The sequence below is a fragment of the Ixodes scapularis genome, unplaced genomic scaffold (assembly GCF_016920785.2).
Source record: "Ixodes scapularis isolate PalLabHiFi unplaced genomic scaffold, ASM1692078v2 PGA_scaffold2__306_contigs__length_199485367, whole genome shotgun sequence".
Lineage (NCBI taxonomy): Eukaryota > Metazoa > Arthropoda > Arachnida > Ixodida > Ixodidae > Ixodes > Ixodes scapularis.
In genome coordinates this window covers 34,348,608-34,364,056 of record NW_024609857.1, presented here as the reverse complement: position 1 = coordinate 34,364,056, position 15,449 = coordinate 34,348,608, and the positions used below count along the sequence as shown (strand labels likewise).

General features: G+C 45.0%; 1 protein-coding gene across 1 annotated transcript in view; it reads left to right on the top strand.

Annotated features, from left to right (window-relative positions):
- The window catches only part of LOC8031001 (midasin), a 122,024-nt gene that overhangs the window by 83,132 nt on the left and 23,443 nt on the right, over window positions 1-15,449 (top strand). The window contains exons 48-58 of the mRNA XM_040222376.3: window positions 1,503-1,562; window positions 6,755-6,961; window positions 7,787-7,963; window positions 10,896-11,112; window positions 11,594-11,832; window positions 12,683-12,778; window positions 12,844-12,938; window positions 13,401-13,500; window positions 13,563-13,817; window positions 14,865-14,969; window positions 15,033-15,164. Of these exons, the coding sequence (XP_040078310.2) occupies window positions 1,503-1,562; window positions 6,755-6,961; window positions 7,787-7,963; window positions 10,896-11,112; window positions 11,594-11,832; window positions 12,683-12,778; window positions 12,844-12,938; window positions 13,401-13,500; window positions 13,563-13,817; window positions 14,865-14,969; window positions 15,033-15,164 (1,683 nt within the window). The remainder of the gene's footprint in view (window positions 1-1,502; window positions 1,563-6,754; window positions 6,962-7,786; window positions 7,964-10,895; window positions 11,113-11,593; window positions 11,833-12,682; window positions 12,779-12,843; window positions 12,939-13,400; window positions 13,501-13,562; window positions 13,818-14,864; window positions 14,970-15,032; window positions 15,165-15,449) is intronic.

Below are 15,449 nucleotides of genomic sequence, written 5' to 3'. Positions count from 1 at the left end.
TTATATGCTGCCTGCCATAATGAGAGTGGGACACTAGAGCACTGGTTTTTGAAGTGCACGGGGCTTCGCCCTGCCCTCCCTGAAGGGGTAACAGATTTGGCCGGGGTCCCGGGTTCCGCCAGCAACGATGGAAGGACGGAAGAGAAAAGGATTGCAGTCACAAAGAGGCGATTAAAAGATTGGTGGAAATCATCTAGGGAAAATTGAATAATGTACAACTAACTAGCACAGCTGGGGACAGGCGAGACAAAGGAAAATTGGGACTCGGTCCTGCGTGGCTCCGGCCCAAACTCTCATCCCTGTCCTCCAGTGGGTCCGGTGCAGGGGTAATGCCGACGAGGTTTTACCAGAGGAACTTTATAAGTGACTCCCTCGCCGGGGGCAAGAGGCAGGGGTGATGTTTTTAGTTTTTTTGCCCGATCCACCGAAGGTCATCCTGGTGATATCCCACACGTCCCGGGGGATAGTTTGGGGAAGAAAATTGGCTTAGAAGGGTGGGAGGAATCATATGTTTGTCTTCTTAGACTTAGGCTAGGTGGTGCAAGCTACTAGCTGTTTTGGAGGGTATAGCCATACCCTCTAAAGGCTAGAGGTTCAACTTCTGAACTACTTAAGTGATCCGAATGAGATCTGCAGGGGAGACTTAACTTCAGATGCAGGTGTGCTGTGCAAACTTTCAGCGATATAGGACAACTTTACATAACTGCATAAGAAGATGTGTCACTCTTCGTTGAGAAATCTATGATATGCAAATGAAGCTATTAGGCATCATTTTAACTGCTTGAATATAAAATGGGGGATGTGGGACTTCGAGCTATCTAGTTTTTATAATTCAAATATAAATATTTCAGGGAAGAGAGTCATTACCTTGAAATTTGAGATGCATATCTGTTTTATGTCAATTTTTGAAAAAAATCGTTTTTTCTCAATGAGGATTTTAACTTAAAACAATACAAAGCAGATAGCCTGATTCCCCAGTAAATTTCAGTTCAGAAACTTCTTGATTGTGCTATTAGAATAATTTTACCTTCAAACAAAAGATTCCTTCGTTTGAAATTTGCAGCAAAAAGCGGAACTGAGAAAAATGCATTCAAACATTGAACTCCTTTACTTTGTTACTGCCTCACAATTTGTTGAAAATATTTTATATCAGCATAACTATAAGGAGCATGGTTATGAAATCTAGTGTAAGGGTGTATAATTAGTTTCTAAAACCAAAAACCTCAAAATTGAAAAATGAATTTTTTTTTTTTAATTTTTATAACTTGGGCTTATGTCCCCCCTCAACATCCATTCATCCTTTTTGCTAGCATTTCTGTAACCAGCCACTGGGATCGCAACATATGGCATGCCAGCCCATGTGACGTAATTTGTTGCCGCTACTGCACCGTTTTCGATTTATGGGCGGTATAGGGCGATAAACGCGCCAAATGAAAATACATTTCAGGCACCGTACCAGTACAGAGGGCACGTGTGGCAGCAGCCTATTTTGTCTTTTTCAGATGGCCCAGGGAATTCGAGTCCTGGCAACGCTGGCCTCGTCGAGAAGCTGCACGTCCAAGGTGAGAAAGCAGGCTCTCGATTCGTAGGAATTTAAGAAAAACTTAATTCAATAGGAAGGAGGTGTTTGAGTGTCCTAAGTACAGTCAAGCACATTTATAACGAAGTCTGCGGGACTGGCTAAATTTTTTGTAGGACTACATAGGTAACTTTGTTGTAGAATTTCAGCGCGAAAAATCTATTGCATGACATCGAATTTGTATTATCATGTATTGAGGTACCTGCACGACATTCGAGGCGTTTTAAGAAAGAGTATAGCGGCAAATATAGTATGAGCAACATCAGAAACAAGGTTTTGTACGTTGATAGTTGACTTATCTAAAGGGAGAATGGTGACCGAGTCTGTTAGCGCATCGCAGCTTGGAGCACATGAGACAAAAGCTCGCACTCCAGAATCAAATCATCTTAAACGGGCATTGTAATAATTTTTCTACTTTGCGCAAATACCGCTTAGAACGAATCCCTGACTTTTATGACCAATGAAACTCGCATTTGTTTTTCTTCCCACGCAATAAACGTCGCAAAAAAAATCAAATAAAAACGTGCAGCGATTACCCTCTCAACTTGCAGCCAGAACAAGCGGCCATGTAATCTGGGGCTGATTACTAGTTGCCGCCAATGTTGATCCTACAGCCATGCGCTGAGGTTGTCAGAGCACAGGACACTCGCCAAGTTCCAGGCATTGGTAGGGTTCAGCTATTGTCGTCATCGCCGCGATTGAACGTGAGCCACTATCCAGATGTTTGTCGAGCTATTGATTATCACGAGCTTAAATAGAGTGCTCCCGTAATGCTCGGGTTCAATCTATGAGCAACATTCAAATATGATCACTGGGTGACTATGCCGGCACTGCTACCCCCACGCTACATCATCAAGTTTTGCAAAGGAGAGACTGAAAGAAAGCGCTCACTTTTATTTTTGAGATTACACCGCAACAAAGGGATTTCTTGGTCAATGGCATTACGTGCAAATATACTTGGGTCCCACTAGGGCCAGTAAACTCATGTAAAGTGAAAACCCTCCAAATGAATATCGTTGCATTACCCTTTCAAGCACAATTACAACTTCCTTTCTTTTTTTTTTTTTGTCCCGGCTTGCATTTGTGTGCTCACCACTGCATGACGCAGTTTAAATACCCCAGGCCAGCGGTCCTATCGCCAGTACTGCCACTGGCAAAGTTTGTCATCTACAGCCGAGACACCGGGCGCTCCTTGCTGCAGACTAATTTCCTGCCGTGCAAACTTCCACACAACAAACTTAACTGACTTGTTTAAATCGTAATCACAATAATCACTAAACCACCGACACTGAGCGCCGATCACGCAGCGAATGAGAGGCGTTCGCCGAGTGTATAAATTTGGCCTTTTCCGAATCGTTTGGAGGAGGCTCTTAAAGCAACTGCGTTGTTCTCGTAGAAATGGGTACGACAGCGCTGCCGTAGCAGCACGCAGAGTCGGCCACCTATTCGGCATCCTCGCTCCTCGCAACGTGCAGTGCTGCGAGGAGCGAGGATGGGGAGAGGTGCACAACCGAGCCGACTGGGCCCTTTTTCAGCTGTCCGGCACAAAGAAAGGGGTGCGTTTTTCTATGCAGCTCTACTGATATTGCTTAGATTTTGGTGTGATGGGTTGTTACAAATCACGTTTTCTCGACTTTATGTTATCGCTCCAAGACAGAGCAGTTCGGGACTCAGATCAAGCAAGACTGGGAATCTCGGTTTCTGATGAAAATGGGCGCGTCGGTCGGCCAAATGTCTAGACAGTATAGACGCTTTGCAGCAGCTGTGCATGGACGCCGCCATAACTGACCTTCAGTTTTTGCTTCCTCTTATTTCGTTTATTTCACTTCATCATTACCATAGCAGGCCAGGTTATTGCCATATTAGATTCAGCTGTGTCCTTTTTTAAAGTATCGGCCTTTGTAGAGGATCGTCAACTGCCGTTTCAGTTGCTCGGCATCTCGATAAGACAAGAGAAGGTCAGCAATGGCGGCTGTAATTTGGCGCGTGTGTAAAGTGTCTATAAAAAAAATGGCGACTGCCCACAAAATTATTTTTTTATATATATATATATATATACTCTTGTATGGACGGATCCTTTCAAATGTGCTAACATACATGCAAAGAAAAGATATTAGTGCACGCATAGCTTGAATGGAGCATTGAGAAATGAAAACGCATCTTGGAGCGAGGTGTTGCATACTCCAGCAACAGCGTGAGCAAAACTAGTACAGCACAACCTACTTATAGAGATAGCACATATAATGATGTACCACTTATAACGATCTGTTCATAGAGTTTCTAGACTGGAAATGATCAGTTTCTTGTCCAGATACAACAATAATCGATTGTAATGATTGAAATTTCGGGTTTCCTCATTATCGTTATAAGTGGTTTGCACTGTAAAGCCAACAAAAGTATGCACGAGTGCGCGCAGCGGATGCGGCGTCACATGCGCCACACTGTACATTCCTGGTTTCAAGTCTAAATAATTTGTTAGTATGCAACCTTGTGTCTAGATGGTGCTATGTAGCTGGGTACACATTTTCTATGCAGCAACATAGTTGCTTAGCCCCATTTAGACAGAAGGTGGTACACTAGCGGATTATGTAGACTCGAAGACATGCAGCACGGCGACAACAAGGGGCGCGGCGAAGGCGGCAGCGTCGACCGTCGCCCGGCGCCGCTTCCGCAGTATTTCTGTTCTTTGTGCACGTCACTTGTGAGCAACAATCTACATAAAATCTATTAGTTTTCACCTAGAAAATTTGTAATACCAGTCATTTTGCTCTGTGGGGCCGCACGATCGCTTCGTTAAACAGAAACATTTGCTAAACAGGAATTTATTGAAGTAGTCAAAAGAAACGCATTGAACACTTGGGAGTTTGACTGGGACTTTACTTCGATAAATGGGTGTTTTTGTCGTACAGTTGAGCCCGGTTATATCACACTCAGGTATTTTGAATTATTGTTTATATCAAACAGTCCAAACCTCCCCTTGTAATAGTATAGTAGGAGCATTGTCTTTTTGTATCCAAGTTCCATGGTGGGGAAACTCGATATAGCAAACAAAACCTGGCCGGCCGGCCGTTGCATTTCCCGCAATCCGATTGCGACGATGGCGAGCACATTGCTTGCGTTGCGTGGCTGGCAGACCACCCAGCCAGCATACACGTGGGAAGATAAGCAGCGAAAGAGCAATTGTTGAAAAGGAGAGGCAATGAGCCGTAAGAAAAAAGAAGTGGACGGTGGCAAAAGCAAGGGGAAGGGCATGCGCGTGCGCGTAGGGAGAGCAGGGAGTGCTTGCTGTTGAAACGGTAGCCTGCACCCTTTCCTTGAACACTGCTGATGCTGCACGACTTCCTAGCCCCCAAATAAAATAAGCAAAAAAGAAGTCTTCGGCAAGTCGAGTGTGTCGACAACAACGGTTGTGTATCGCACTTTTAACGCCTTATCTTGGTTTACCTTTTTCTTTTGCCGTTCTTGCTTTGCCCGTTTTTCTTCTTTTTTTTTTTGCCTTTCTTTTTTTGCTGCTTGAATTTAGCAAGCTTTTTTTTTTTGTTGTTACTTGCTTAATTTTTTTTTGTGGATCAGTAGATTTTATTTTTTTTATGCATCTCACTTTTTCGTTTTTCTTTAATTTTTTTTTTTTTAATTGTTTTTGTGTTTTGTCGCTTATGCTGTTCCCGGCAGGCGCGCGAGTAAGCGCCGCGCTGTTTGCAGTCTCTGCCAACTAGACTCTACTGTATTTAGTGGCTCCTGTACGCTCTATTTGGTAGCTCCCATTTGCCGAGACCTTCAGCATTAGCAAAAACGCCAGGAAATTTCAGCTTGGGTTTAATTTAACATATTTTTGTATATAAAATATTGATATATCGAACTATTTTACGATCTCCTTTGAATTCGATATATCCGGGTTCGACTGTAGAAGCGTTTGTTATAGAGGCGTTTGACTGTAACCCAATTTGTAGTCATATGCGAATAGGGAATTTTGAGTTCAAAGTGAATAGTGCTTTTGGCCGAATATTTTCGAATCTAATATTGAATAGTTTCTCCAAGCCTTTCACTACTGTTGCACCATGCTTAAGCGAAAACCCAGCTGAACTCATGGCGGTGTTTCCCAAGCTTCGACTTGTCCATTTATAAGCTAATTTTAATCTAATTATATGGACTGGCCTCAGAAAGTCCGAGGCCTGGGGATGGCAAGTAGACGGCATATTTGACATTAAATTAAACCTATAGAGATGTTATCTGTGCCTAATCTAGTGAATTTACAAATCTTGCTATATGAAAATATTCTTTCTTCAATCTCGAATTTGAAGAATAAAAAAAGAATCACAAACGATGAATGCAGGTTGTCGGAGCATCTCTGCCTAACATATAGGTACTCTTGCATAACAGTCAGTTTAATTTTGAAAATTTTCCTGCAATATAGATATCAACAGTGAGAAAGTTTCCTTTTTGTATATACACCAGGCACGAGTGTGCGCCATCTTGCTTTGAAAGTGTGTTTTTCTCCCAAGCACGAAATTGCGATATTCATACTTTTCCAAGTGACGATAGCAGCGAGTTACCCTGTTGAGTGCGCTTTTTACCGAGCATCGGTGCACTGCGGAGAAGCAACACCCAGGAAGCTCGCTTCCACAGGTGTTGCTTCTCTGCAGTGCACCTGTGCTCGGTAACAAGCACGCTCAACAGGACTAACCTACCGCTATCATCCCTTCGAAAAATATGAATATTGCTGTCTTCTTGAAGCAAATATCGAATAGTCTATTATTCAAAACTACTATTTTAAATATTGAATATTCGCAGAACACTATGGATTGGGACAGGGAGCCAATTTTTCTCAAGTTTGATTCCATTCATTTATTTGAATATCTTAAAGGTTCAGTTTTATCTCTGGTTCAGTTTCAGGGTTTTAAATCGCCCAGAGATAATGCAGAACTCTACCCTCTTTTTTTTTTTTTTTTTTATACGCTCAAGCCTGCAAATTTAAAGCATTTTCTATATCCATACTACATTGTGTGGCTCTGCTTCAATGAACCTGAGAAATTGTGAGAAAACCTTGTGATTCTTCTCGCTCTAGTTAGAACCAATCTCTTTAAAAAAAAAATTACAAGTTTCGAGTCGTGGTTTGTGCACCCTTCCTTTTGACCCTATTTGTTGTCACTCAGACCGCACCGCCACTGCTTGCAGGATCCCCGCCGCGAGCTGGTGCTATGCCAAGGACTGATGTTCCCGACAGGGATGTCCCCCAAAGCAGTGTCCGACCTGCTGTGCGGCTCTCAGGCTTCCACCCTGGCAAGCAGTGGATCCCAGCGACTGCTGCTTCTCAGATCGGCGCTACTGGAGCTGGTTAATGGCAGGCTCTCGGATCACGCACGCACCACGCAATGGCTCAGGGTGAGGAAAAGATAGAAGTCGCCAAGAATTACCTACATCATTCTATGAAAGTTATTGTTACGCTCTGGGGACGTAAGCGAAAGTCGCTGCATCAGCAGGAAAAGCCCGACGTTTTTGTCTAGTCGATTTTTGTAGGTAGTGATGACCAGAGGCGTATAGGGACACTCCATCCTTAGTTGCTAGGGGGGCATGGGGAGGACATGGACATTTGCCACCAAAGTTGCAGGGAGAGACTTTAATGGGTAATAGGGAGAATGGGAGAGACAAAGGAAGAAGGATGAGACTGGTTTGAGCATTAAATACAAAAAGATTATGCTTACGCTTCTGCACCGATCCCTGGCAATTTGGCAATTTCTTTCATCATTATCTGATGGAAATAATAAAGGACCTAAAGCTGTCTGTCTTAAGTTATTGTCGGGTAACGATTTTGCTCTGTCCCCGTTTTATTTTTGTCCTTCAATCTCCACGCTGATTATACTGCATGTAAGAAATCTGATCCTGTGCACTTCAATTCCTCGAAGCTTGAGATTTATTATGTTTAGCATTTGCATGCTATCTTGATTACCCAGTTCATAAGTGGCACTGAAATTTTCAACATTTTATTGTTGGAGTCCACATAACACTACTTGCTCACTCGAGCCATGATATAAGAAATGGGAACTTTGTCCAACTCCAAACTTTGCAAACCCACGCAGAAACTATTATTGCTGGTAATTGTTTGCAAAGAATGAAAGTAAAATGTGGACGTTTCATACATTGTTTTATCTCATTGATACTGCAGTTCGCAATGTTTACCTGAATTGTTCACCGGCACTCTACCCGCAGGCCGCCCGTCCCGTGCTTGGCCAGCTGGTCCATGCCTGGCAGCAGAACGAGGAAGAGGAGCGCCAGAAGCAGGAGAAGGAACAGAGCTTGTACCAGTACCGCTGCCACGCAGGGGAGCCATCCCAAGAAGAGCTGGACGAGCAACAGCGACGAGCCCTCTTCCCCAGCTATGCCGAGGTGACTAAAGTCGCTAAATTCGGGTAGGGTGCTGAAACAAGCCTGGATGCAAAGTTCTGATTGGTTGAGCCACTGGTCACACTGTTGTGAAGAGAGGGTGCCCAGGATGCTTTAGTGGGATCTCCTTCGTTTCCTCTTTCTGCGTGCTTTTCTTTCTTTATCTTTTTTTATCCTTTACTCGAAGGAGGATTAGTTTCACAACATTACTCCCCCTTTTTCTTGCCCTTTACGAACAAGATAATCAATATATTCATTCGCAGCGCTGCCAATCCTTCTATTGACATTGTCGTCTTGTGCCGACACCCAGGAAAAAGGGAAACCCTGTTGTTTTTCTTAAGTTGAAATTACGGGCTGCCGGACTTAATACATGCTTCTTAAACAGTGGGCAGATAAGGTATTTGTGTTATTTTTAGTGTTGTGCGAATACTGTAAAACTCCTTATTTTCACGGCCTCTATATTTCGTGAATCGGTCACAGACGGTGTAATCGCGGCCTTTAAGTTTTGCGAATTCCAGACCCCTTGTATTGAAACGTTTGAGGACCGAAATTTTCGTGGGCCCTTAAATTTCGCAAATTTCAATTTGCGAAATTTGTGAAAATTAAGGGCTCACAAACATTAAGGGTTTTACAGTATTTGATATTCGAATAGTAGTTTCGAATAATACAGTATCAGATACTCGCTTCGAGATGAACTCTGATATTCATATTTTTCGAAGTGCTGACCGCGGTGGGTTATCCCCGTTGAGTGATCTTCTTACCGAGCACTCAGGAGATTGTTTCCGCAGTTGTTGATTCTCCACAGTGTACCGGTGCTCGGTAAGCAGCGCACTTAACAGGGCAAACTTGCACAATCAAAACTTCTGAAAGTATGAGTATTACAGTTGCGTGCCTGTTGTATTTAAATAGGAGTGGAAACTTTGTGGATGTTGATTCTACGCTACAGTAAAATTTTCAAAATTAAACTGTGGCTATTATTTCAGAGTACATGTCAGGCACAGATGTCCTAACAACCTGCATTCATCTTTCATGATTCTCTTTTATTTGTTTTCTTTTTTTTTTTTGTTCTGGATTTAAGAAACAATATTTGCGTATAGCGAGAAGATTTATAAATTCATTCGATCAGGTATAGTTGTTCATCTTTAGAGGTTTGATTTTATGTCAGATGCATTGTTTTACATGTCATTCCAATCTAGGCAATGAACTTGCGGACGCTACTGTCCATAAATGTTAGAATATAATTAGCTTACTATAATATCCCAAGTCATCGCCCACCCGCCTGCCACCTGGAAATCATAGAAAACGTGCTGTGCTCCATGTCCTGGTGGGAAAAGCTCAAAAGTTAAAAAAAAAAAAAATCATGAGCCATTTTATTTTGTGAATGTGAATGACCAGCAAAGCTGTTTAGCACATGATACAGACCTTCCCCGAGGAGCCGGAGGATACTAGACACACGCGACGGGACCGCCACCCCAGGAGAGCGGAAGGAAAGGAAACTAGGCAAGCAAGCGCTTGGAACGACAACAAAGAGGGGGCGGCGCAAGCGTAGACATGGCCGACACGGGTCGCACAGCGGCAAATCTTTGAGAAACCTTTATTTTCTACCTGAGAGTCTACAATCTTGAAAATGGTGCTTATTGATAACTAATCTAGTGAATAGACCTATTGCTAAATTACCCAAGCATCAAAGAGAATGCAGGGAATGGTGTTCCACGCGCCGCACGTGTTGGTGTCTGCAGCAGTAACTGTTCGAAAGCAATTGCTTCGAATCTTTTATACGAGGAAGGCGTGCGCGTGCGGCGGTGCGAGCATAGAGCTTTTTGTCACTGCAGGTAAAAAGTCCACGGAACCCTAGCCATAAACAGCTTCGCTGTAAAAAAGACGACGATTTTTCTGTACATGTTTAGCACGGCTGCACAAGAGATACGTTAAACTCAAAATTCAAATTAGTTTCATTGTTTTATGCATTTTTAGTGTCACAAAGTTGGTTGCTTGCACACGCACGGTGGACACTGCCGATTGGCATACAGCGCAAACGTTTTTTCCGTGACAACAGATTTCTGACAACACTTTGCGTAAACTAAGTGAAGTTTCTTTTTGTCCTTCGTTTCTCTTCATCACAGACGTCCTCGAACCGTAAGGTCCGCGGCCGCGTCATTGGGGTAGGATTGATGTTTGCTGATCGCAGAGTCTGCATTGGGGTATTTGTAGGGGTGGGTGATCACTCTCCTGGTTTTTTTGGAAATCAATATTTGCCCAAAAAGTGGGCTGGGCAATGACTGGGGATATTACGGTACTAGTTATGTACAAGCGGTAGCTGGGTGCAGTTTAGTGAAAGGTTTGGAGAAACTATTTGATATTCGATTCAAAAATATTTGGCCAAAATCCCTATTATTTGCCTCAAATTCGCTTCTAACTCAAAATTCACTATTTGCAGAAGCCTAGCCATTTTATTCCAAATGGTTACTTGGCCAAATGTTCAAACTCTCAGAAAACCTAGAGAAGTGTGCAAGAGCTTAAAACAATTATGAAAAGTGTGCAAGGAGTGGTTTGGGAAGCCTGCAACAAAGCGGAAGTCAGCATTACATATTTTTAGGAAGCTTGCTGAAATTGGCCCCTTTTGTGCAGCAGCATATTTGTTTGAAATACAACTTAAGTAAGCATGTAATTTCAATATCCAAGAAACGTGCCTAATTAAAAGTTGAGTCTGAAGGGAAACAGACAGCAGATGGCACACAATGACATGAAGACCTTGTTTATGCCATTTTTGGTATGTTAGCATCCTCCTCCTTTCAATCAGACTTTTGGAGTTTCGTGAACGTCTGCAATTGTGCCCCTCTACATGTTTACCCAAATATTCGAAAGGAAACACCACTGTGGAACTGCATTCCAATACATGCAACGGATGCTGACTGTCGGGAACCGACGTACGCAGGAATTTGAGGAGGAGAAGGACGTTCTGGAGACAAAGGAGCAGCCCTGCGTGGTACCACCTGCCGCCTTCGGAGACAAGGAGGCGTCCGAAGTGTGGCGATGCCATGCCGTCCTCGCAGATCCTGGCAAGCCTTTGGGAAGCGTAGACTGGCTCGGTGCCCTCGAGCTGCGTTGCCGGGCGCTGCGAGACTCTGTGCGGCAGCTGGGACCCTCTTTGGGTAGGTACACTGCATTCCACTTATTGTAGCCTTAACCGAAAATTCACCAGACTCACTTCAACTGGTGCATGTTAAGACTGGTTTGCACATTTGTGTTTGGCAGTGGCCGAGTGGCGCCATCTGCGAGGTAGCCCTGGAACTGCGCACAACTAGACCAAAAGTTCCACAGAACTTTCGAGATTGAATCTACACACCACCTATGACAAACGGTCACTCATAACCCTGTGGAAAAGTGTTTCAAGCCTGACGTGAGAGAATGTTGCATTAAAAAAAATTCAGAAATGAATGCAGATTAGATTCGTTCCAGGGCTACCCGATAGGTGGCGCTAGTGTGGTCTTTTGTTGTAAGAGATCACAACGCACTCAGTCGGTGTAAAACACATGCGTGAGCCAGCTTTTAGCTTTGTTTGGTATCGGAAACGAGAAGCCAGCCGAAGGCCGGCCGAGATCCACAAGTGTTTCAGCGGCGATGACGTTCCAGATCCGGAACTGGACTTGGAGCTCTTGGGCAGCCACATGGTATCATGCTGGTCCCTGGAGCAACGCCTGCGGGCTCCCGAAAAGAATGTGGCAGAGGAGGCGGTCAAGGGCCACCAGTTTGACTTGTACCATGACGGCGTCCTGGAGGAGATGGCGCTGTGCGAACGGCCGCTACGCTGCATCATGGCACGGGCCGAGGCCCTGCTCGAGCAGTTTCCTGGGCACCCCGGTCTGACCAGGGTAGGCCTGGCTGAGAGCTCCTTGTATTATTCATTAATGTGAAACTCACTTTGGCTAGGTGTTCAGCCTTTCGTGGAGCCCAGATAAAAGTAATGCCTGGATAAAAGCGTGGCCGCGAGGTTCGACACTGATTGGTTGACGGGGAGGTCATGTGACCATAGGGGTAGGCCAGGAGGTGCTTGTCCACCTTTGCGCACTGAGGGAGAGGAGCTCGAGAGTAGGGAGGGCTCAAGAAGATCGCCAGGTTTATCAGTCTGATTAGTGGTATTGTCGCTTCACTCTGGGAACAACTATCGAGTGTACACGTGGTACGCGTTAAACTATGTGATGAAGAGTGCCGTGAGCGTAGGCATCTGGTGTCTGGAAGCTCAAAGTATCGCTAAAGGTATCAGACGCTAGAATGTTTCACCTGTGCAACACAACTGCCTTGCGATTTGCCATAAAGATTTTATTTATTTGGTAATACTATTACCCCAATACAGAGGTATGGTAGGATAGGGGAACAGACAATAAAATAACATTTGTAGAAATAAACACGTGCTAAGAGGCAGCCAGGTGACGCAGGAAACGGTTGAGAGAACGCATAATGGTGATATTGAGGGATAAGTTAATCTCGTCCAGTATGGTTCAAGGAAAAGCAAATTTATAAAACAATGGATGTGAAGCCGAAAGTTACATTATGTTTCTTGAATATGAGGCTCTAGTGTTAATCCTGGTGCAGAATCATTTCCCTTGCCACACAGAGTGTCTAGGGATACAGGTTCCCTAACCCCCTGTTTCCAGGGGACTGCGGCTAGCAAACCTAAGCCACGTTGTCCTAATACGAGCCTATCACCTTCGGCCGTTGCAGCTGCTGCAAGTGTGCAGGCGTGTGCTGAGCCTAGAGGTGTCGTCTCCCCTGATGCGAGTGCTCCAGGGGCTGGAGATGCTGCTGGTCGTAGGGCAGGTGGGAACACCAGGCAGGTCCGACCTGCGTGGCAGCGCTTAAGGGATGCTCATTTTTTCTCGCAGGAATGGGAAAACGGCGCTCACAGGAACATCTCTCTGTCTGCCGAGCTAAACGAGATCACCCAGCTGGTAGTTCGTTGGCGCAAGCTGGAGCTGCAGTGAGTCATTTGTCTTACAAGCATGCGAGGTTGGGTCTAGTTAAATATTAAGAAAGAATTTGCATGGTGAGCATATTATTTAAAGTGTCTGGTGTAAAAAGAAAGCAACAGCACAGCTTATAGAACAAAATAGTCAAACCGGAAGGTGAACTTATACAAAGACATATCTTCCCCCTTCTCATTCTCTGTGACTGGTGTTATCTGCAGTGAAAAGAGGGAACAACGGAATGTCTATCATGCACAAGAATATTTACTCTGGGCCTTAATGATAAGGTCATTTGCACGTTTTGGCACTTCAGATTTCTGTTGAGTGTGGGAGTGTCATATAAGTTCCCACGAATGTAGTCTCATAACTGGGATTCCAAATATGAAATCGGAAAAAACGACGTAACATAGGGGCAGCTAGATTTGCACTAACTACGCTTACATGCTAGCTCAACCGCTTTCTGCCCACCCCTGCAGGGGCTGGTCGCGCTGCCTGGACTCTGTACAGCAGAAGCGACGTGATGGCCAGGCCCGCTGGTGGTTCTTCTTGCACCAGCTGCTGGCTCCTCTGATTCAGGTAAGCTAAGGGACAACCGTAATTTTTTCCCGGCGCCTTGCATACACGGCTCATCTCTGCAGAAGAGCAAGTCGTCGCTCGATGACAAGACGCGTCAGCGCGTTGGGGACGAGCTGGTGCGCTTCCTGGGGGAATGCCGGCTGGGTGACCTGGAGTCACGGCTGGACCTCGTGCGGCCCTTTCTGCACGAGGCCCTGGCCTCGGGCGCTCCCCTGCGAGGCCTGCTCTTCAACCTGTGCCACTTCTACGGACAGTACCTGCCGGCCGTACAGGCACGCATCCAGCGCGACCGGGAGCCCATCGAGAAGAAGCTCAAGGTGGGTTTTTGGGCCGAAGCACTTTACAAAGTTCCAGGATGCGGTGATGATAATGATTGTAATGGTTGTGGTCAGCGGCGTAACCAGGAATTTTTTTCGGGAGGGGGGGGGGGGGGGGGGGGGTGTTGAGGTGATTGGGATGTTCATGACTTGGGGTGTGGAGGGTGGGAGGGGGTTAAAGATGCATCTGTATGTTATAGGGTCAGCTAAATATTAGGGAGGGAGGGGGCTGAAGCCCTATAAGCCTCCCCACTGGCTACTGATGATGATGATGATGATGCTATTGATAGTAATGATAATAATGATGGTGATGAAATTTCAGTTTTTTATTGTTTGAGGCAAGTTTTCTATCAAGCACACCACTTTCTACAAACTTCGCTGGATTACTTCTGAAGTGTCTTGTCCCATTTGCAGACTTTTTTTTTCGTAGCTACAGTGTTGTAGGATGTCTAGGCAATATGCCTATTGCAAGCCTTGCCTACATTTTCTCTTCTATGGAGAAGGCACACAGGCACTACAACTTCAACTGTGCTGATCTTGGTAGCAAAGCAGCAAAGGCTGATGACAGTAATTTTGGGACATTGCAATAATAGGATTAATTTTAACATGAAACACTATTTGGCTAGGTGTTCAGCATTTTGTGAAGCCCAAGGGTGAAGCCTGGATAAAAGCGTGGTTGCAAGGCTCGGGGTTAAGGGGCTCCGGAAGATCACCAGGTTTATCATTTCAAGTCTACACATGCCATGTGTTAAACTACCTGATGAAAAGTGCCGTGAACGTACATGTCTGGCTGAGCAGGCAAGACGTGCTGCTAAACAATGATATAAACATTTGTGATGGTAGGGTGTTTCATGTATGCAACACAATTGCCTAGCAATGTACCACACATTTTTACATTAATTGCCTCCTTGATGGAGGCATGTTCAAAACAATAGAGCTAGGAAGAATCCTCATGGCTTTAAAAGTTGTTTCTAGTAGTCACAAAATCCAAGGACCTCCGATGGTTCCATCTTTCGGAGATTGGTCCGACACAAGATGTTCTCGCAGGAGTATGTGCGCATTGTCCGTTGGAAGGACATCAGCTTCTGGGCCATCAAGCAGACCGTGGAAAAGTCTCACCGAGTGCTGCACAGCCACATGAAGGACTTCCAGGTGCGGACTGCTTATACTGCATGTGCGTAGGACTCAATTAAAACATTTTTCTGCATGTTGCAGCTTGTCCTAGACCAGGAGGCAAGCTGCACTTTTGAAGCACCTCCCCAACGGCAAGAGGAAGACGGCGAGCGAGGCTCCCTTTGCCTGGACCTTAAGCCTCGCCGATTCCTGGGACCCGTGCCTTCCAAAGAGGTATGCTGTCGTTTCAGTGAGTCGTGTAGTAATGGGGCATGTGTGACATGCTTGTTTGCTTTGTCTTGCCAACCTGTTGAGCAAGCGAACGTGTTGAGACGGGACTGTTTTCGGATCAACCATGAATCATATGTCTTTTTAATGTGAAAGCATTAACTGTCCCATGGAGCGAACTGGCATTATCAGCTTTTGAAGCCGTGCGCCAAACGGCTCCTAAATTCCCCTGTTCCAATGGAGTGAAGCCTGTAGTCTCTGGCGGCTATTCGATGGATAGCCTCCCATTGG